The following is a 24,101-nucleotide window of genomic DNA, read 5'->3' as shown; positions in this document are numbered from 1 at the left end:
CGTATGTTTGAGGAGTTTGGTAATAAAACGAGTGATCAGGAGAGGATTTATCAGTGTTCATGTCTGTAAAGAGGTATGTGAAAAATACAGAGAACAAGGGGTGGGGCTTAGCTGGAGATGCAGTACTGATGTCCTTTTGCTATGCAGGGCCTTTTAAACCTGTTTTACTCTGAAAAATATATTTTAAACAGCGTGTGTAAAATAAACAGCGCATGTGAAAATAAATTGGACCTGACGCGCCTGACAAGTGCTAAATAAATGGACCGTTAAGGGTTATTTTTCAAGCTCATTTTAATTTTCTAAAAGGGAACATTTTCAAGTACAATTCTGATTTAGACTGCTTGCAAGTACTAAGAAATGGCTGAGTTGTTGTTTCTGTCAAATAAAATTTTTGGAAGCAGGCTTCACACTGCTATTTTATTGTACTTTCCCATCCTGTACAATTCCAGTTTCAGCCCTGATCACATCCTACAAAATCACTAACCACCCTTTTTATTCTTGTGTCCATGTTGGCATGTGCTGTCTTTGTTTGTCTCACTGTGTGGGTGATTTTGCGAGGAGCTGGGGGTCTATCTTTTGGGGGTAAGTGATTCTCACTTACCCGAACTCAGGGCTAGGCTTCCGCCTCCATTAACTTCAGGGGGGTTCTCACCAGTGAGTCAGTGTGGACCCCCGGCCACATTCTCTCCTTTCGCAGCTCCTGCGCTTATCTTGCCTCACCTCGAGGCTCTGTTCTCTATTCTGCCTTTCTTTCTCGATGTGGCCGCTCTCAGTGTTCGAGCCCCATACTAACCTCCATACAGCGTAAAGTCTCAGCCAGTCAGGGGATTAATGAGTGCCCCTTTGTCTAACTAACCTGCTTGATTCTTTTGAGGATGCAACATCGACAATGGATAATTGCAAAGCATATGACATGGTTTATTTAGATTTCCAGAAAGCTTTTGACAAAGTCCTGCATAAAAGATTAATTCTCAAACTGAACACAGTAGGGATTCAAGGAAATGCATGCACATGGATTGGTTAACATGCAGAAAACAGAAAGATTGGAGGAGGAACCTCAAAATGGAGCAAGGTAACCAGTGGTGTACCAGTATTACGTTCTCTGCTGTTTCTATTCTACATTAATGATTTAGATTCTGGTGTAGTAAGGAACTTGTTAAATTTGCAGATGACACAAAAATATGAGGAGTGCCAAACACTGTTACAGCAGCAAAGGTTATTCAAAATGATCTAGACAAGATTCAGAACTGGACAGACACATGGCAAATGACATTTAATATAGAAAAGTGTAAGGTACTTCACGCAGGCAATAAAAATGTGCATTATAAATATCAAATGGGAGATACTGAAACTGGAGAAGGAATCTTTGAAAAAGACCTTTACAGTGCATTAGTAAGACCTCATCTAGAATATTGTGTTCAGTTCTGGTCACCTCGCTAGAAAAAGGATACTGCTGCTCTAGAAAGAGTGCAAAGAAGAGCGAACAGAATTATTCTGGGTTTAAAGGGCATGTCATATGCAGACAGGCTAAAAGAATTGTATTTATTCAGTCTTGAGCAAAGAAGACTACGTGGCGATCTGATTCAAGCATTCAAAATTCTAAAAGGTATTGACAATGTTGACCCAAGGGACTTTTTCGACCTGAAAAAAGAAACAAGGACCAGGGGTCACAAATGCAGATTAGATAAAGGGGCATTCAGAACAGAAAATAGGAGGCACTTTTTATACAGAGAATTGTGAGGGTCTGGAACCAACTCCCCAGTAATGTTGTTGAAGCTGACACCCTGGGATCCTTCAAGAAGCTGCTTGATGAGATTTTTCGGATCAATAAGCTACTAACAACCAAACAAACAAGATGGGCCAAATGGCCTTCTCTCGTTTGTAAACTTTCTTATATTCTTATGTTCTTATGTTCTTTACAGAAGTCTCAGATGCTGGGTACCCTTTGTCTCTCATACCTCCTTTTGTGTCCTGGTGTACAGGGACTGACTTCCTCCCGAGGGGTGGCTCTTCAAGTTATAACCCTCGTATGTGTTTTCGGTTGCTGGGTCCTTCGCCCCTGGGATGTGTCGGCATCGTTGCCTTCAGTCAGTGACCATTTTCTATCCTAATTTTCATTCCAGCTCACGCCCCATGAACTGTTAGCTAAATATTGATGGCCAGTGTAAAATAAAAATTTAAGTTCAATGTATTTTTTCACAGACTGTTACGTTCCCAGATTTAATGTGTCAGTTAAATGTTGACTTGCCTCATGTAAAAAAAAAAAAAAAAGCTTGAATGACTCAAGCATTTTTGTTCCAGATTATAACAGGCATTTGTGATGCATGTTTTCAGTATTTATACATTATATACATGTACATTTCAAAACTGTTGACTGTTTTGTTAACATTTATGTGTTAAGCTAAACCTGGATTATGATTATTATTTTTTTTTTTATTATTTGGTTAAATCTAAGTCAAATCCGAGGGGGAAAAAAAAAGGTCTGGTAAATATATATATATATATATATATATATATATATATATATATATATATATATATATATATATATTTACCAGGTGTTTTTTATATATATATATATATATATATATTTTTTTTTTTTTACACTTGGCACCCTATAGATTTCTCCCCAACACTGTTTTGCATGTAATCAGCTACACATCCCTACTGGTCATTTTTCAAGCTCATTACAGCTCATTCAAGTAAAGCAAAACTTTATTAGGTGCCGATTCTGCTTTTCTTAATTGAAGTCATAACATTGCATTATGCAGAAAATGCCCAGAGACAAACTGCAGTAATTGTGATTGTTTTTTATTTTACTTTTCAAGTAGCTGACGTAGCATAACACCTGCCCCAATCCTAATTGAGGGAGGGGTGAAGGGATGCAATACGTCATCAAGCCACATTGTCGATGCTGAATCATTGGGGTTCTTTATTATCAGACCTGACAGCGTTTTTGAACCAGTCAGGTACTAGGGTTGGTCACACCTTGTGTTGACCCGGCTACAATTTCCATCAATTACAAGTTAATGCAGTGATTTAAAACATTCTAAAGGTAAGAACTTGAAACGGTGAAACATGGAAGATCATAACCCTAACTGAGGGCTGTAAACTCCAGTAGATTATACATGTGCAAATGTTTACTTCCTACATCATACTGTCTGCAACAGCAGTGCTCTGACTGTTATGCTATAGAAATAGCATTATGTCGAACATTATGCACATTATCCTAGTTAAATATGTGATAAATATTTTAGTGGACTACTGTTCTGTATCACCTTTGAGTTTCCTCAGCCAGATCCCCTGTGAACATAATATAAATCACACAATAACAGGCCATAGGCATTGTCAGTATTCTCAGTCTAACCCACTGCACTGAAAATAAATCACTAATGAAACAGATAAGCACAGAGTTCTGTTAGATAATAACGTGTTGCTTTTGTAATATTTTTCTAACTTTATGTGTTGCTATGCTTTGTCAGTGTATTTTCTTGAATTCAAAGTAAATACAATCTTGTGGAAAGTGACTAATAAGGACTCCGTATTTGGGCATGATATATGGAAGTTGTCAGTTTGTCTTGTATTCTCTTGTAGTAATATATCTTATTAGCAGGGTGTGAATTGGGAATATGTTTATTGGAAGGTCCAAGAAGATACCAAAGCTCTAATGGAGAAATAATTCTGCATGTTTATTAAAAGGATCAAAAGGACATCAGTCTATACTGGAAAAGTTCCAAACTGAATTGTTGAAGAACGATGTAAGCACAGGTTAGGTATGAAAAGGCTTGTGCAGAGCTCTTGTGTTGGACCAGAGGAAGGAATGAAGATAGCACACTGTCATCCCCGAAATTGGCAATTACGTGTATAAAATGCCTTTTTTGGATTGCATGCTGATTTTGCTGTTTAATAAAGTATTAGTATTAAACTGACTAACTGTTGTATTGAGTGAAACACTCTGGGTTAACCCATGCTCTGTGCTTGTATATTTCCCTAATTGTTGCATTAAGGTGGTTCTCTACAGTTTATCTGAAAAAAGCCTCATTTATACAGGTAGCCATCCACAAATAAGAAATCAATCAACCAATTAGAGAATGGGTTTATTCTATACTTATTTCTACAGGGCTGGGATTATAATCCCATCTCTGCCAAACTTTAATTCAAATAGACAGAACTTTATTGAGAAAAGCACACTATTTACAACATATCTGTGCAGGGCCCCTGGCCTGCCACAATATATGAAAAAAAAAAGTTTATCCCTTGAAAAATACCACAAGTAACACAGAAAACATTAGAAATAATTAAATCAAATAAATCAAAAGAAGCGAACCATCTTAAATCCACCCCCACTGTCCACTGTCACAATTTCTTATAATATTGAAATAACATTTAAATGAAACCCATTATAGAATAATTATTTTCCTCATTTTTTTTTTTTTTTATATCTAACTACAATGTCAGGCTAATACTAGTAATTAGGTTCTATGGCATGGTATTCAAAGATAAGTGCCAAAAAAGATTTGCTCCCTGGTATAGCACTTATTAGAAACCTAAATATATCCAGCGTGTGATCTCCCTAATCAATTATATCAAGTTGGCAGGCTGTTAATTATACTGTATATGTCCTCCTGTTTATTTGTGCAACCACATTTTGTACTTATAGTTAAAAACCACTAATTAAATTCCATTCTATGAAATGACTGACAAATTAAATTACAATGGACTTTCAGCTCTGTTATTTTCTGTTAATGACTTTCTGCTAACTAAATGCTAGCAGAAGAGATTATAAAATTAATTCCGTTTAAAATTCTTAACCATCTCTAAAACAGAGTCCGTTCACGTTCTGAAGCAGCAGACAGCATTTACTTACATTTCTAACACTAATGCGTTTAAACAGCTGAGACATTTATTTTGGGGTTGGTAACTAGGCAACCATATACCATGCATTTAACCTAATACTGGTAACTTGGAAACCAATCACCAGAACACCATTTACAAACGCAGTTCTCCATGAAGAGAGAAAAAAAAAATCCTAATGTTATAAAATTAGCAAGAAACAATTTTGGTTAAGACATAAGTAGCTATCTTAAAATCCTGAGTTGGATGTGTTTTTGCAGCACTTCTTAGCTTTAAGCCCAGTTCTCCAAAACCAAAAACATAACACAATCAACCAAAGAAAAACATATTTGACGTGCTTTCTCTAGTAATTGGAATGGCTAGATAAAATGTGCTATCATGACTTACGAATAGAATTTCAGATATTTTTAATCTAATAGTTTGTGCAAATGTGACACTAGCAGCATACTCTATATTGAATGATACAGATTTTCAACTGCATAGCTAACGTGACAGGGACCAGACAGATCAATCTTTAAAATAAATTAGATATTAACAGCTGTAACTGAGGTGAGAGTTAAGGTCAGCAGCCAGACTGTCAGGAAACACATCCCTTGTTGTTATTGGTTGATATTCTTCCTGCATTTATTTGATATTGATATTTTTACTAAATAAAATGTCAATCATGGCAAGTGGCATCAAACAACATTTTCATTTCACATTATTGATCTTTCAGTGACTGAATAAGGGCCGGACAACTAAGCTCCCTCACCAGTGAAACGGCTTGAGTTTTGTTCTAATTATTTTGGTCAATATGAAAATGTACTGATCCAAAAAGGAAATAATGTTCAAGACAAGGCCTTGGAGCTGTCAATCAACATTTACTGCAGGGGTTAATGAATATTGATATTAATCAAAATGGGAATCAATATCTTGGTAATATGGTTCTGAATTTTGCTAGAACAATGCAGTACAATACAATCTTACTAACATCTGAACCCCTCGTGTTGTGTGCAGTGCTCTGTGACGTCACTGTCATCAGACAAGCTGCACTCATTACCCTATCTACTCTATTTACTGTAAAGAATAGTACATTATGATCTGTGTGTAAAAAAGATGTGTGCATGTTTTGTGAGTGTCCAATAAACAATGTATCCAAAAAGGAAATAATGTTCACAAGGCCTTGGAGCTGTCAATCAACATTTACTGCAGGGGTTAATGAATATTGATATTAATCAAAATTACAATCTTGGTAATATGGTTCTGAATTTTGCTAGAACAATGCAGTACCCCCCCCCCCCCCCCCCCGCATGTATTTATGGATTTACAGAGGTAATCAAGGAGCTGAGATTTCATCAAACTGGACAAACAATCTGGGATTGCCACTGACACACTTTATTTGTAAAGTTATTTTATGGCGTTCCTACTTCTGTGCAAGACAGGTCATTAAAAGTTATTTTATGTACAGTACTTTGTAAAAGAACTAATGCTACAGAGGATTGGTGTTATCCTAGTCAACCCTTTCTCCACCTACAGTTCCACATCCACTCAGCTGAGCTCAGCAACTGCAAGGGAAGTTGCATTTGCAGTTAAAATACCACCCTTTTTAATTCTGAAGCTTCACCATAATTGCCTAGGGAGATGATTTCCTTTTGGGTGTTTAATTGGATGATTGTCTTGTTCTGCGTGAATAGAACAGTGTTATCCAAAAGCCAGGAAGGTGCTCAGAAGTAATACAAGCTGAAAATAATCCCATGCCATTAGGACGAAACAATGATTCAGATTCTTTCCGTGCCTTTCAAAGGAAAGAAAAGACCTATGTTAAAATAATTATTCTTAATTATAACTCAAGTGGACTGAGCTGTTTCCTCTGTTTCTGATGAGTAAGAAGAGGGTTCTAAGTGTTGGTGTTGGGTGCACGCAAAAGAGCTGTGTAGCTCAACAATGTGACTGAAGCTTGTAAAAATGCCAAATGTCATGTCCTTTTAGTGGAGGATTACAAATAAAGTTATTTATTCCAAATAATGAATTAATAATTAATAATTAAGAAGCAAGTCCATGACTCACTCATAATGTACAGTACATGTAGTTGTGTTAATTTCACAAAGCAGGAGCACAGACATGCTTTTAATGAGGAAATAAAAAGGTTTTAACGGAATTAAGTTGCTGGTTTCTATTAACATTGTGGAAGTCATGCAAGCCTCAACTCCCAATATTTTCTCAAGTATCACATATATATATAGATAGGGAATCAAATATAACTGTAATATAAAATAAGTTTAGTTTAGCAAAACTAAATAGCTGACTGAAAATAGCGAAGACGTGTACTTGCTTCTACCAAAAACAACAAAAGAGCCATATATGAAGACCCATCCACTGGACAGCCCTGTTCCACTGTATTTCAGGGTTTTATCTGTTTGATTTCCAAAACAAACTTTTCAAAGTAAGAGAATATCCAGTGCATTGTTGTCATTCAACAAACATACACATTCATGGTCAACCAAGAGGATGATTTGGGCACCATCTTTATCACATTATTAACAACACAATGTTTGAATGCATAACCCTAAAGCAAGAACATATATTTAGTTCATGGCTGTGTTCCATTATGCATTGTATAGCCAGAGGCAGCATTTTATGTGGCTATTGATTTCACTCATTGAATGTTGCTTTTAACCAGTAAACAGCAGTATTTCACAACGCTATTCCTGGTCAGGCAGTGGCTATAATTGAACTGTATTTCAGGGAAAGGCTGGTGTCAGCAGGACACAGGTCATACTCAGCAACATACATAGCCCCCCACGAGCAATGCTTTTAGCAAATTTACTAGCTGTCAACCACAATATGCAATGGCACAAACAAACGAAAGAACTACTCTGTGCTAGCATTCATGTGTACATTAAGCTTTCAATAACAGCATTAACTTCCCACTGTGTGATACACAGATTGACATTCCGAGAACTCGATTCAAAACATTTGGTTCAAAAACTTTTAGTTTGAGCTGTGTGTCAGTATTTTTAAACCTACGCTCAAAACATATCTCTTCCATTTGGCCTTTTACTAGCAAGCAGTTGGAGCTCTTTTAGTTTGCTGTTTATTTTTTTTTGTAAGGCGTCGGGGTGCTTGCACATGAAGGATGCTATATCAATTGAATTGGCATGGTATGGTATGGTATGGTGTATTGTTAACTATAGCTGAAAGGTCAAATGACCCATGTTTCAGTAGGGCTAGTCACATAATCTGTTAACCAGGAACAAGAGACCACCATTGTTTTCATCAGACAAGTCCAGGGTTACACTTGAGCAGATGGTCAATTCTTTACAGCACCGTTCCAGAAGAGGAAAGTTTATCAACAGCTTTGTGCAGAGTTACTCTGATTCTGGAGCGGAAACAACTCCTATAATGACTCTTATAATATGTCATAGCTCATTTGATAAGGTTAATGAGGTGGAAGTTACAGGCAGTAGCAGTTGCACTTGCCCTTTGACCCCTGACATTGATAAATGCCATAGGAGTACATTTGATTGTGACTTTTTAACATGTTTGTCTAATTACATAATTATCTAATTACTTAATTACCTGTTTGTTCTGCAACATAATCTACACAACGCGAAATGATACACAATAAATTATAAAAATCCTAAACCTAGCAACCAAGGGTACTTGTCTTGGATGTGCCAAGTAGAAGGGATGCAATGAGGATAGACAGGCATGGGCATGCATTCAATAAGATGACAAATACATTGTAATACTGTCATCTGAAGCTTCCTCTTAAAAACATAAAAAATAATAAATAAATAAAGCTTGCCTGTCTTGAACAAATGTAGAGCAGCCAAATTTTGCATAGCATCCTGCTGTTTTAATTTTTCGCCTGGAACCTTCGTGTTTTTCCCACTGTGAGACAAACACAGTTGCCGTAAGCTTTTTGAGCAGCTGCTCATTGATGACACTGCTCCCAAACAGCCATGGTTATTCATTTTGCAGCTGTGATGGTTTGTTTTGTCCTCAACAGATTCTCAGCTTTTATTACCTGTTTCTAAATGTTCAATTTACTAACACATCTTTATGGTAAAAGGGTTAGTGAATACGGGACTCCCAATAAAGATGAAAGCATATTAGCATAAGCTTGTTATGTGGTTACTAGCCTGTGCACAATAATAAAGGGCAATATACTGTAATTGTTATCAAATACGGCCCTGGATTATTCAGTCATTTATATGCCAGCACAGACCACCCAAGTGCCCCCGCAAATTTACATTAAACATGCAGACCATGACAGTCATTGTACAACCTGCTAAATAAAGCATACATGTAAGATCTCTGTTTGTGATGTAACTGAAGTTTGTCATTAACATCATGTGATTGTATGCACATGCCATTCATTGGTGGGGTTAATGATATCATTTTAAATGAACCAATGCTGTTGTTTTCTTTTTCTTTTATTGATTCAAAATGCAATTTTAACAATATAGTCCAAATGTTCTTGAGCAAGGGTGATTGACGCTGCTTATCTGCAGCAAATGGACAGGCATTACAGTTGATGAAACTTGGGACCTATGCAGCACTGTGAAAAAGTCATTATCTGCATTACTAATATCTGGTATTACTCAACAAATACCTGTCCAAAGCTAAAAGCCCAAGATTGCATAAAACAATTCTTGACACTATGACTGGAAGATCAAATGACCCACGTTTCAAGTGTGGTCGACCACAAGCTCTGTGAACCAGAAATTGTTTTAATCAGACTAGGTCCTGGTTTTCGCTTGAGCTGATTTAAGGTATATAACATTCTGGTGAAAAAGAATTATGCAGAGGCATGAGGAAGAAAGCAAATAAAGCTTTGATCCAAGAGTGAATCACTCCCTGAATGATGTGTGGCTCACTTGATCAGGTCCGTGAGGTGGAGGTCACTGTCGCTGCTGCAGAAGAGAAGAGAATATTTTGTTCTTGAACCTTGCCACTGTCATACAGTATGTCATTAGAGTACATTTTAGTGAGACAGAGTTATCTAATAGACATTACAGTGAGCCGTATTCACAAAGTGTTTAAAAAAAAAAAAAAAAAAAAAGCTTTAAAGAAATAATTCAGGAGGTTAATTTAAGAGCGCCCTACGTGCATTTTAGTCGCTTCTTGCTAGTTGTGTCAATTTTTTTTTCCTTTTACAAAAAAAATTTGCAATCTTAATGCACTGTTATATATTGTCCACTGGGTCTAGTATGTATCTAATTTGTACCCGTTCATTTAGAAATTAAATTTCAATTTAAAAAATACAACCAGAATTGCTATAAACAAATGCAAAAGCAAAAAAAAAAAAACTGAGTCTGCTCTTGAATTGCTCCCTGCTGTTTTAATTTAATTTTTTCATAAGCACATCTCTCCTACTGTGAAATTCTAAAATCATTTTAAGACAGAAACAGTTACCATAAACGTATCAAGCAGCTGCTTGATGCACTTTACTACTTAAACCCCTTGATTTATTACAGCTGGGGGTTTTCATTTTCCGATGTGATTGTTTGCTTTTTCCCTAATAGATAAACAGATCTGAACTGTCTCTAAAGGCACAATTTATTACCACATATTTATGGTAATAGGATCAGTCATAAGGGGCTCATAATGTTGAAAGCTTATTAGCATAACTCATTCAAGGAGGCAGTGTGGTCCAGTGGTTAAAGTCCAGGGTTTATAACCAGAAAACCATGGGTTCAAATCCCATCTCTCCCACTGACTGACTCACTGTGTGACCCTGAGCAAGTCACTTAACCTCCTTGTGCTCCATCCTGCAGGTGAGATGTTAAATCAATGTCCTGTTGTAAGTGTAAAGCTCTTTGTGATGGTGGTCCACTATGAAAGGTGATGTATAAAGATATTATTATTATTATCATCCAGGTACTAGCCTATAGATTAAATTAGTGTCAATGCAAGTGCCCCTGCCAACCTTGAAAGGTAAAACCTATTATCCCAATCCATCAAAGTTCACAGCCCATGCAAAAGTAAGTTCTTATAACTTAGGTTCTGCAAACATGCAAAGGAATTAGACTGTATCTTAGTTGCAATGAGTTTTTAGTATTTCTAGCGTAGCTCTTACTACCTTAATGTGAGCTCTTTTGTACATCTATCGTCTTCATTTCCAACACATACAACAAGTAGAAAAACATTTCCATTCTTTGAGTGGGGGTTGACGTAAAATTGGGAACCCCCGATCTAAACAATGACAGATCTTAACAACGCTGCCCTAAAACGTAACCATGCTCTGTGAAGGACCTGTTTCTACTACCACGTGTTTACTGTACTGAGGCATGTTTATAAATAAATAAATCACCCTTGAGATAAAACATCAGGAAAATTAATATAGCGTGGTATGATAAAACGATTTCCATCAAGTCACTTCAACTTCAAAGCATTATAGACAATACTTGCACAGCAGTGATCGCGAGATTAATTGAGAACGAACTTTAGAACAACACCGACACACTGCTGCATGAAGACATTGAAAAAATACATTCACAAATGTGTGACAGGGCCTTGCGTCATTGTGGGAGAAGCAATGTTACATTTAAGTAAAATAATGCAAAGGTATTATGGTCCAGATGTTCAAAAGAGAGTTGCAGGGAATTTTTTCCCCCTCAAAGTCTGCCTTGAGAAAACGCTGGTCCTACAAGTCCTACTTCAAAATCATATATATATATATATATATATATATATATATATATATATATATATATATATATATATATATATATATAATAGGGTCTCCTGTGAAACAGTTGAACCAACATTTACTTTGTCTGCCAAATCTTATTTTTCTTGTTTTTTCTCTTTCCATTTTTCTTGATTTTCTAATGCCCCTTACACACTGGGTCACAATCCCGTGTAGTGTGAAACCACATACCTAGGTCGTACCCGGGTTAATCTGGGTCACAGTGGCCCATCGCAGGATGTGGGTTGACATGCTTTGACCCGGGTTGAGCGAGACAAAATGCATGACAGCCGTTCATAAGCCGGTGAAATAACAAACAGCCACGCCTGCGTGAAGGTTTCACTTCTGCAAGGAACATTTTTATTTTTTCTGTTTAGTCATATTTTTGTTGATTGAGACCCAACATGAGCCAGATTGCAGCAGGGATGAAGAAACATTTGCTCTAATCAACATCTGGGCCGACGGTTCAATCCAGAGAAACTTAGATGAAAGCGTCAGTAACAAGCTGCTTCCGGGACATTGATACGCGCATTGTTTACATGTGTCTGTCACCAAGGGCAACCCTTTATCATAAAGATTGTGTACCCGACCCGCATGACACCGGGTCCTGACCGCATTAGAGCTGCCAGTGTGAAAGGGCCTTTAGAGTGTCTCAGCTATTATTATAACCTCTTCAGTAAAGCTGCCATTTGTGTACTTTAAGCTACTGTTTTACCTTGTACGTAAATACATCTGCATCAGTGCGGTGTAGTCTGAGTTGCGATTAAAAGTGGAATAAAGTCACAAAATCTGTGAATATCTGCCCCCCAATTTTTTTTTATTTCAGATTCTCCTATACCTATGTAATGGTAACACACTTAATCAATAAGTGTATTTTGTTTATAATCCCCAGAGTTAATTGTATCTGCAGGGATACATACTCCTCCTTGAACGTCACTCTGTGAGACTAAAAGGTAAACCCCTGATGCCACACTCATGAGTAGGGTTTAAAAGACATGGTCAAGCCTGTTATTCCTCAGGAAGGAATGCCGAAAGTAATATACAAGCCTGCTTCTTTTTCCAAATGGTGTTTTTGTTATTCAGTACTTACAGTAGTGAATATTTTACAGGGAACATATGTACTATAGATCTCATTTTTTCAATATGGGTTTTTAAGGTAACCTTAATAATGTAAACAAATAAATAATAAATAATGGGGCCACTGCACCCATTTCTTTAATATATATTTATATATTTCTTTAATATATATTTATATTTATGTTAAAATAGCACAAACCCCCAGCTCCATTCAAGGACAGCACAGCACTTTGTATGAGGTCTGTCTGTAATAGTTACCAAGTCCTATTGTCAACCCTTTAAACATCCATATAATCAACTGATACATGTATTTGGCTTAAAGCAAGGAAGCTTCACTCATACAAATAATCTTTCCACCAGTCACAATCTGTTCACTCCACTCATGTCGTCTTTTAGGTAACGTCGCCCTGCTTTCATTTTCATAAGTACCCTTCCTCTTTGTCCCTCTTATTTATGTGTACTATAAATTATATAATGAGTTTTGGCTTAACAGAGGCAGAAAACCAAGTACAATATGTCCTCTAACCAAGGGACATGCCTTGGTTTTAGATTAAAGGCAGTGCTGAGTCTATTCTCTCTATGTATTACGTACAATAACCTTGCTTACAGAGCATGCAAGTACAAATAATGTAAATGCTTTTTGCTTTTGCTCCTTTGTGATTTATGGTGGCAGCAAAACCAATCGATTTACACACTATTCAGATGCACCACAGACTATTGCTTTGACAATTCATTGATGTTTGCATTAATTCATCATTCGATGCTACAATGCCCTTGCCAGCTGCTTGATAGCAACCTGACTGAACTACAATATATACAGCTAGGAAGGAATCAGCATCTACAGTGCTGAGAAATGTTTCACTCTGGACCAAATCTATCTAACATACCATATCAGTTTCATGATAAACGTTAACATAGTAGTCACAATGGTGTGCACGATCCCAAACCCAAACCATAACAAATGAGTGAGTACTTTACACTCAGTTCAAATAGTTTTTATTCTAATTAAAAATAAAGAATTCATTACTTATTAGACAAATATATTCCTCACAGTTTTAGTTTCCACAAATCAACACACATGCAACCAGCATCTATGGGTTGCTGAGTCCGGTGTGGAATTTTGACAATTACTCAGACTGTCTGGGTCTTTAAGGCATTCAGCTCTACTGTGATGGACTACCTCACTCACTCTGGTCTAGCGATCACAACACCGAACCAACTCATTCAATCTGGATATCAATCAATCAATCAATCAATCTTTATTTCATATAGCGCCTTTCATAGTGGACCACCATCACAAAGCGCTTTACAAGATGTAGGATATAGCAGGTAGCACTGTGTGGCTCTATTGCTGCAGCCAATTGCCCTTAATTAGTTGTGAAGTCATATGCAGATAAAAGCCAATCTGCCCATGTAAACGAGTGACACCTGATTCTGGTTGGCAGAGCTGTGGAGACGCGTTTTCGCTGTGTCATCGCAGAGCTGCACAGTCCACCTAAAATTTAAGATTGTAGGAGGAGCCATGGCCGGCTTTGTGGGCACTCCCAACACAACTGGTCTAAGGATTGGACAGAAAAACCACTGTTTTTCTCCTTACTTTTTATTTCCATGTTTAGTTTTGCATTATCAAGACTGTAACTGTTTCCCAAGGGGTTACCTAAACAATTATAGTTCAGGCTTTCGCAACCCAATGCATTGTGGTACCATTCGTACCTTTAAGAGAAGCAGGACTATGCTTACCATTGGGTTGTACTATAATTGTTTGGGTAACTCCTTGGGAAATAGTTACAATAACGCAGGTATTCAAGTTCAGTTTACTTCAGTATCCAGAGCTGTTTAAGATGCCGAAAAGATGCCTAAAGATCGAGTCAATGAGTTTGGCAAGGATGAATTTCACATCGATGCTATTGTGCTGTTACACTCGTAGGTAGACCATTGTAGAACACATCGGAAGCGCTAAACATAAATTGAATGCAAGGCAATGTAAACAAGATGAGGTCGAAACAGCTGGGCCATCGAATACACTGAAACAGACTCTGTGTTTGGATCATTTCAGCGACCTTACAACTGCCAAAGAACAGCGTGAAACTGTTGTTTCACGTTTTGTCAAAATGTGTGTAAAAGCTGACATTCCTCTGTACAAAGTGGATCAACTGACAGTTCGAAATTTTTTTCAGCAAGCGCATTAAGGGAGGTGGTGACATCTGGTTGACGAAGACTAACTCAGTTGAACTAACAAGAATATATATTGTTAAGATATATATATATATATATATATATATATATATATATATATATATATATATATATATATATATACACACACACACACACACACACACACACAGTGATTGTCCAGACAGTACAATAATAATAATAGGTTGATGGACTTGATCAGTCCTGTGTCCTCCTTTCATGAAATGGCACGTGCTCAGTTCAGGGGACCATGGTGCAAGAAGACGTAGTGCTGAGCAGAGAAGCGCTCTGGGGTGATTGTTGGCTTGGTAGCGACAGCTCCGGGGGGCTCAATCCTCAATCTGTTTACGTTTGATCAGCGCAAGGCGGTGTACTGACGTAGCTGCTTTCCCTTTGTACCCACGGCCTCCTCCCTGCAATCAACCCGTCGCCATAGTTTCTCCAATAGATGGCTGTCCCGCAGCTGATTGCAATGGAGTCGTTCCGGGTACTTCAAACAACAGGCTGCCCCTAAACTCGTTCTTTGCATAGGCAAAAGATTGAAGAATAAAAATATATATATATATATATATATATATATATATATATATATATATATATATATATATACAACAGATAACTATTTGTAATATTTGAAATAAAGGAAGGAAATTCATTTGTTTTATTGATTAATGGCGCTGGCAAGCTTGTACCTTGTTTAGAATAATATTAAAGTGTAGCTATTTTTATTGTATTTATTTATTTAGCACCAGATGCATTTATCCAAAGTGACTTACACGTGCTACACTATAATACAAGGTTACAGTTCAAGAATAATTAAAGTTATAAACTGAAATGCAACATAAAGAGACACAACAAGTGTAACAAGAACAACAATAGTACTGTTTGTGTGTCTTATCATGTGGCGGGGAAAACTCAGTTTTAGCCTTTTTATTTTACTTGCAGAATAACATAGATTTTACTTCTTTTTTTATCTGAGAATGTCATGTTTTTTTTTTTGTGGAAAACTATAACCATTGCATGTGCTGCCTTTCTCTGCTGGTGGTGACAAACAGAACTGCTGGAAATGGTTAGCATTAAAGTTGGTAGTCAGCCTTATTTTTATTGCTCATATTGTAACCATTGCCAACAACTCTTTTTAACCTGGGACATTTATATATATATATATATATATATATATATATATATATATATATATATATATATATATATATATATATTGTTGCAGTGTGTTTACTTAGGGTTTATCATTTATTTGATAAGGGCTTGAGCAGAGAAACAAAGGCTTCTTTACAAAGTCAAACTGGGCATTCGGAGCTCCTCTTTGCTCCTGGCAGTATGAGGACAACACAACCTTGTAGAGCTCTATACTGTAGCATAGAATACGATTCACAAAGCATTACATTATGTTGCTGCTAATAAACTCTGTCCTGTTACTGAACAAAAATATATTTTAATATATTGAGAAATGTAATGTAATATATTGATTAATAAATGTAATATATATTTCATAAAATGTATTATAGAATATATGCCAATATATTTTCATTATAAATCATACTCTAATACTAGTTTTAGTTTTACATGTGAATACTTTTAAAGCGGTTAGTAGTTATACAAATGCAAAAAAAAAACAACAAAAATACACCAAATATACATTCAAGAATATTAAAAACCTTAAGACTCAAATGACAATATATTGTATGTCAATATATTTACAAAATATATTTCCTTCCATAAGCTGTGTGTTTTACTTTTTATTGTTTAAAAAAAATCGACAGTTGTATCTAAAAAATTGCATTAAAAATGTGATACTGTATCAGAGAACATTTTGCAAACCCAGTCTTGTGTTCCACAGGGTTTGGGTGCATAGTCAATAACACACATTTTATAATGACAGATTTTCTGTAGTTTTTTATTTATTTATTTTTTTTAAATACAAATAAAAGTCTACTTAATCTAATTAAAGTTGCGTAATGTATGCTTTCTTAATGAACCCCACCAACAATATCAAGTTAGTATGCTGAATACTAATGTCTTTTCTTCTGGATGACTTTCAATAGTTGGCTTTTAGTGAATTAAAGCAACCGAATAATATTTGTGCAATACATTCAAAGCAATGGAAAACCTGATCTACTGGCAAAGGAACTGCTGACTGGAAAATGGTATGACCTTTTAACAACAAGAAAATGCATGTACCATAAAATAAATATATTTGAATTGCTCCCCCACACCCACAATGACGTCATACCAGTTTAAAGGGTATGCAATATGAAAAAAACAGATTTTAGAGTAAAAGGACAATACAAAACATGTGCAAATACAGAAAAAAAAAAATAAAAGTCATGCCTTAACAGCACATTGGGAAATGAGGCCCCAAGTGATACCTTACCAATCACGAACTACTGAAAAGGAGCAGATAATTAAAGATTATATGAATTCTGAAACAGACACACATGATTCAAAATATATATTAGACAGAACTCAGATGAGTCATAAAAAAGATCAGAGAAATACGTACCCTTTAACAAAAAGGCTAAAATTTGGGCGAACATTCAGTAATCCCTCTAATGAACTCAGGATTGGAAGACTGGAAGTCACTGTGGAACAGGGTATGACTGAATCCATCTTTTAGTGTATTGTTGGTACAATTCCTGCATCCACAAAGGGTAGAGGTCATGATTGTACTATAGGCTTCCCTTAAACTTCAAGTTTGTCAGCAGCGCACAGCGGCAAGAAAACAAAACGCTTACACGTTGTCATGACATTGTTGCATTTTAGGTGATGTTAATAATGATTCTGATAAGGCTGTTGAGTGCTTAAAAATCTTTACTGGATATTTCAATCAGATCTATATGCAGCTAAATAACAGGTTCAGCCACCGTATTTACTCACACTCACTTGTGCTCACTTTGGCCTAAACTAGTCAATCACTGAGTCCATCACTCAGGCATGGCAACTCAAATAGTACTGAATTAACATTGTATCATAGGTACACAAGCAGTTAACACTAACTGTTCTGAAATGACAGTAAATATAGTTTCACTAGGAGCATATTAATGAACATTCTAAGCATGTCCCATAATATTTCCTAGGGCATGGTGAGTTATTCATGAGCCAGCAAAACCATTTGTGGGTTAAGGGTAGCAAGCAGTCATTTATAAAATGTTTGGCACTGTTTCATCTCTTTTTAGATCTGATTCCAAGATCTGTTTCTGCTGCTCCGTAATTGAACGCTACTTTTTACCAGCTTGATCCAGGAGTGCTTAATTGGATTGGAGACTGACTCGGCCAAGGAGCCAAAAAATAGGACGTTTCAAGCCCTGTGTCCAAATAATTATTGAAGTCAATATTAATTGCAGGTTACTAAGGGCAATAGCACTGGAATAAATAAAGGCTATGAATACTGGAAACACTGTATTTTACAGTGTTAAAGAAATCTTTCTGTAATACAGTACTAAAGCTAAAACTATACAAATGGAATCAAGTCAAAAATTGACATGTCATGTGCAAATATATTCTTATTCCAAAATAAAACATATTAAATCTATTTGGAACACATTATAGAAATACTGCTTCGTTTTGAAGGTTTTATATTTTACACCAACCCAAAGCAAACAATGTGATTGCGCTAAAGCAGCCTCCTACTCTCTTCAAATGAACGATTATACTTTCAGCCTCATTTAACCCATTTGACAATGTCTGCGTCTGCTCAGGTATTGCTGCAATGTGACACCATTCGCACACAAACCATGTGTTGTTCATTCAAATTCTATATTGAGTTGGTCGGTTGTATAGATCTGTTTTCAATAAAAAGCATATAATATATTTTACACAGATTTCACATTTTGTTTGTCCCTGGGGTATATTAGGTAATGCGCTCATACAAGTTTACCAGGAAGTTTGAATATCATAATAGAATAAGAAACTTTTGTTGGTCAGAAAGTGAGGCTGTGTTTTTTGATTGGCCTACAGCTAGCATAAAATAAATCCAAAATTGGTTGTTTTCTAAGTAGCTTCTCAAGTACCCTAAGCAGTACCCCCTTTAGTCAATATTACATGTCTGCTATTTACCCACTGAAGTAACCATCTTTATGTAATATGTCCATCTTGTGGATTAGTTTTGCTTCTGTGGCCAACAAGGCCTATGGTTGCTATGGAGGTCAGCTTTTGCTTACAGCTCCCAGTGTAAACAAATTGAACTTTGTAAAGCTGAACATTGTGAATCCTTTTTCCCACAGTAAAGAGTGTGGTCTCTTGTAATTCGTCATGGCTGTATCATATTCCTATTTCAACTTGGGAGGCAAGGAATCAAAGGGGTAGGTTTTTTTTTTTAAATATAATATATATTGTCGCGGTTTTTTTTGTTCAGTTTTCATTTTAAAGATGTCTTGAAGAGACTTTAGAAAGGTTGTATAAAACCGGAAAAGGCATGCACACTCACTAAAACCACTGTTTAATACTGTATATGTATTCATTCAATTATGGTATTTGTCTTGCAAAGATTAGAATAATACAGATTAATTAATTTATGATTACAACATATATGAGGGCTGTGAAATGTGTTACATAAGCCAATTGTACATTGAAAAACAGAAAGCATTGCAACAGCAGTTTTAGACCACCTGTCCAGTAATTTGTGTATTAAACTTATATTTAAAATGGTTGTGACACATTAAGGTTACACATTAATAATCGTTTCATATTAAACAATGTGGTTGTTTACTAGAAGACATCTTGCTGGTCAATATTTATTTTGTTTGGTTTTTAAATCAATAGCCCAAGACAGACAAAGGCAGAAGAAATACCGGGTGACGAGGAGCTCGGCCCTTCTTTACCCTTGTTGCTGCGTAACCCTGATCACCTTTATTTTAGTTGCTTTGTAATCTGCATTACCCTGACTGTATGCTGTACAGAATACATTACTGTATCAAAAAGATTTGCAAAGGAAACCAGTGCAGTAGATGGCACTGCCTCTTATTAGTAGCTTCCTTTTTTTTTATTGGAGTTTCTTCAAACTTTATTCAGTGTTTTTGACACTAAGAATGGCCTTTGTCTTTTCATAATTCAAAGATAACTTGTTAGCACCATTTCCAGAAAATTGTTGCTAAATATAATTTAAAAGACAAATACGTACAGTATACTCAGTATGCTTAAGTAGCATTTAAACTACTGTGATGCCAGGGTTCATAGTCAGAGGACATTCACTGTACCACCACGCGAAGCACCAGGTGCCTAGCACAGTGAGACTATTATAATCCCAAAAAGACAAAATGATTTTGACATGATGTTTGTCTATCTGAGAAAGCTAATATTTGTGAAAATTACTAAGAATTGTCAAAGGAGATGATGACACTTGTTTACTTGCCAGTTTTCAGTTTACATGTATACGTGTTTTGCAGTCCGCTGATTACTCCTTTTTTGGCAGAAACGACAGAAAAAAAATCATGTTAAAGTTACAAAACATCAAATAAGTAACTTGGGAGTGTTTAAAATAGCCTAAATTACACAGCGCTCAGTGTAAGGTAGTTAATGTCTGAACACCACAGTCAGACGTCTGTTACTGTGGTATACCAAAAAAAATTAAGAAATTAAGTTTAAAAAATTGGGAAACTACATACTTTGAAGTCATATGGTGTGCTATTTCACCAATAAAGATTTCTCAAAATCCCCAATGGGAATTAATTGCATTTGGTGAGTACCAGCACTTTAATTTCTAATCCAGTAAAGCACTAATAAATATATACCGAGCACCCCCTTGTGGTCAAAGAGATATAAACTATGCAGGCTGTAGAATACACCCTGACTGAACCTTATTGTGCATCAGTTTTCAATGGGATAACTATTAAATAGGGAATATGGGTACCATACATAAAAGACCCTTAGTGATCCATTTACAGACTGTACATTCATTGTAGACACCAAGCTCACATTGAGAGATGCAGCCTGAGGGAGTATGCAGCCCAGTTAAAATAAAGCCGACTGGCACTGTGCACATACAACAGTATTCTTTACTTTAACAACTCATTGCACTAACCCTGAGGAAATCCACAAAATTCTCACTGGCACTAGAAAATCATTTTTGCACACATTTCTTAGCACAATATGCCAGTATTATTTTATTCAAAGTGCTGAGAACAAATTACTGAACATTTAAAATGTTTAATTTAGTTGTTATCATTTCGATATTTTCCATCACACTTATTTTTTTTTTTAAAGCCAGATTGTTGGATGCTTTTTCTTTTCTTTCTGATAAGAAGAAAGTAGACTGTAGCACTCATGAGGCAGAGTTATGCAAAAGAGCTGAACCATATAACCTGGAATGTGATTGGTTGAGCAGTTTATAAGACCTTGAACACATTGTCAGGTGGTTGACCATGAAACAAATCTGAAAGGAAATTGAAATGTATAGTGTCTGACTAGCTGGAGAGATAATTCACAGACTGCTGTGAGTTTTTTAAAAGATGTCCCAGAAGTAATATTGACAGGAAGTGAGTCAGTAGTGACTGTTAGAAAATACGATGGCTACATATGACTGTCATCTGAAAGTTGTGAATAAAAACACACAATTACCTAAACACTGCAAACACAACAGCACCCTGGAGAGTCTCATCAAGGCTGCAGCCATGGTCTCATTTAATCTAACTTAACTACATAGAACAAGAGCTCTGGAACATGCTTTGAAGGCATGCCCCAAATTAGGTGAGGTGTGCCCCTCTGTTACTAGGCACTGGCAGCTCCTCGGGTAATGCATTTGTGTTGGGAGCAGTCATTTACTATAGGTCTGAAAACAAGAACAGGCTGGGAGACTGAATCCCCCTCAAGGAGCCGTTCCACTTCAGTGGGACCACTGACAACAGCAGTGAGCATGAAACAACAGCAGCAAGCATGAATTCCGGTCTCAGCGGAGCGTTGTTCTTCTTTGACTGTTCACATGATGCAATCTCTGTTTTGCAAGGTGCAAATACCTCATCCTGATACTTCGATTGCAAAATAAGAATCGTGTTTACAATGTTTTGCAAGTTAAAGACCACACTGAATATGAATTGAGCGCCCTCTTGTGGTTATATTATGTTAGTAACCCTACAACCCCAGCAATGGTAGTTTTTAGCTAAATGCTGCTCAGATTCCTCAGCTTTTGTTTAAACGTGTATTTATATCTGTTTAAGATAGTTGTAAAGAAAGAAGGAGGAAAGGGGAGTAACTGTGGTTTTTCTGTATTGTAGAAAGCACTAAAAGAAGAGCTATAACAAGAATTTAAAGAATGAATATACAGATACCACTGCTACTTTTTAAAAGACTTATAGATATAACGTCTTGAAATGTAAATCACTATTGAATTTCAATTCTAGAAGTGCAAACTATACTGATACTAGATAAAGCTCTATGCTGACCCTGACTTCTTGTACTAGTAAATGCACATACAAATAAAACAGGAGTGCAGACATGGTTCAATTCAACTTCATTTATATGATACACAATACAAAAATATCTATATGTTTATTTAAAACAAGTAAGGTTGTTTTATAGGTTAGTAGATCATTTTTATAGCACGGGTGAATTGTCACAAGTTGAAAAGCATCTAAACATTCTGAGTACAGCTAGATGAATAACAGACTTCATAAAATAATTTAAACTAAAATGCACAAGAGTGCACAAACATTGTTTAGTTTGTGCAGATTGAAACCAGTATTGGCATAACATATATAGGACTGGTTCACTTCAATACAGGGAAAGAAGAAAATGTAGTAACTAAATTAAGATTGATTCTGTGCTGGGGGAAACTGAAGTAAAACCTCAGCAGGCCCCCTCTACCTCTTTCTCTGTTAGGGATGCGATCATTCTCCCTTTGAGACCCTCAGGCATGGCACACTGGATATCCTTCAAGAAGAACACTTTTTCTTTGTTGCTGTTCAGCCACTGCCACAGGTAGAGGATCTTGCAGTCACACTCAAAGGGGTTGCTGGCGACATCCAGACCTTGAATCGAGAGTCCCCTGAGCCCTTCTAGCTTGTCAAACAGCCCCAGGGGGATTGTGGTCAGACCATTGCTACTGAGATCCAAAACTTCCAAGCGCTGCAGCTTCAGGAAGAGACCATAAGGCAGCTTCTTCAACAAGTTCTCCTGGAGGAAGAGGTGGGTGAGATTGGTTGCCTGGTCAAAGGTTTTGGGAGCCAAGACGCTGAGCTTATTGCCAGATAAGTGCAATCTCTCCAGCTCTGGCAGGTCATTCAAAGCACCTTGTGGAAGCTTTTCTAGTTTGTTGTCACTGAGGTCGAGGATCTTCAGACGGGGTAGGTGCTGGAGAGCAGTCAGAGGGACAGAGCCCAGCCTGTTGTCGGACAGGTCCAGCCAGGTCAAGTTGCTCAGACACTGGAACCAGGAGGGGTTGACGGCCATGAGCTGGTTGCCTTTGAGGACCAGGTTCTGCAGTGATGAGCCGCAGAAGACTTCCGAAGGCAGGTCCTGCAGGAGGTTGCCAGTGAGGTCGAGAGTATGGAGCAGAGGGAGGTCTTTGAGGAAGCCTGAGGGTAGAGCGCTAATCTTGTTTCCGGACAGGTGGAGTGCTTCGAGGCTGGGCACCCCCTTCAGAAGCTCTGGGGAGATGGTGCTCAGGTTAGTGAACTCAATAGAGAGCGAGACAGTGTTACTGGGGAGGCCCGAAGGGAAGGCTTCGAGGGACACTGAGCTGCAGATCACGGCGGTGCCATTAGCAGATGAATTGCAGGTGCAGTGATCTGGACAGGAGAGCACGGTGGAGCAGCACCAGGCTACAATCACAAGGTATATCTTCATTGTACCTGCATTTAACATGGCACCAATTAGAACAGTGCGCTTTCATCTTTGAAAGTAAAGCAGCCATGGTGTAGAAATCAGAATATAAAAACAAACATAATACAAAAACAATACATTCAAATAATTGCCCCATGGTAGCTTGTTTATTGCTGAACAGACAAAGACTGAACATATTCTGACTGCTTGAGGTTAGGTTCAACTAGAGGGGTTAGAAAAAGAAAGCATATTAAACACAAACCAAATATAAAAATTAAACAGATAGCGGCTGTGTAACTCGATACAGTCTACATTAATGATCTGTAAGATAATATTACATAGTACAATAGTACATCTGGCGTCACCTGTGTTACAAATGTGCAAAAGCAGAAAAAAAATCTGTTTTTTTCTCTTACCTTCCATGTCTCCCTCTTTCTCCAACTAGACGCGTGGCAGATATGGAAGAGAATCCCTTTCTCTCTCCCTTATATGTGATTGCTCTGGCAGCGTTTTCTGTTATCCTCCC

General features: G+C 37.0%; 1 protein-coding gene across 1 annotated transcript; it reads right to left on the bottom strand.

Moving 5' to 3' along the window:
• Positions 1-22,253: 22,253 nt before the first annotated feature.
• si:dkey-90m5.4 (leucine-rich alpha-2-glycoprotein) lies at positions 22,254-24,101 on the bottom strand. The gene is made up of 2 exons (XM_041253549.1): positions 23,992-24,101; positions 22,254-23,604 (listed from the first exon to the last, which is right to left on the bottom strand). Exons 1-2 carry the CDS (start codon positions 23,996-23,998, stop codon positions 22,601-22,603), a joined length of 1,011 nt encoding a protein of 336 aa, XP_041109483.1. The 5' UTR covers positions 23,999-24,101; the 3' UTR covers positions 22,254-22,600.

The sequence above is a fragment of the Polyodon spathula genome, chromosome 6 (assembly GCF_017654505.1).
Source record: "Polyodon spathula isolate WHYD16114869_AA chromosome 6, ASM1765450v1, whole genome shotgun sequence".
NCBI classification, from domain to species: domain Eukaryota; kingdom Metazoa; phylum Chordata; class Actinopteri; order Acipenseriformes; family Polyodontidae; genus Polyodon; species Polyodon spathula.
Note: the sequence above shows the minus strand (reverse complement) of the source record. Positions and strands in the feature narration are given on the sequence as shown.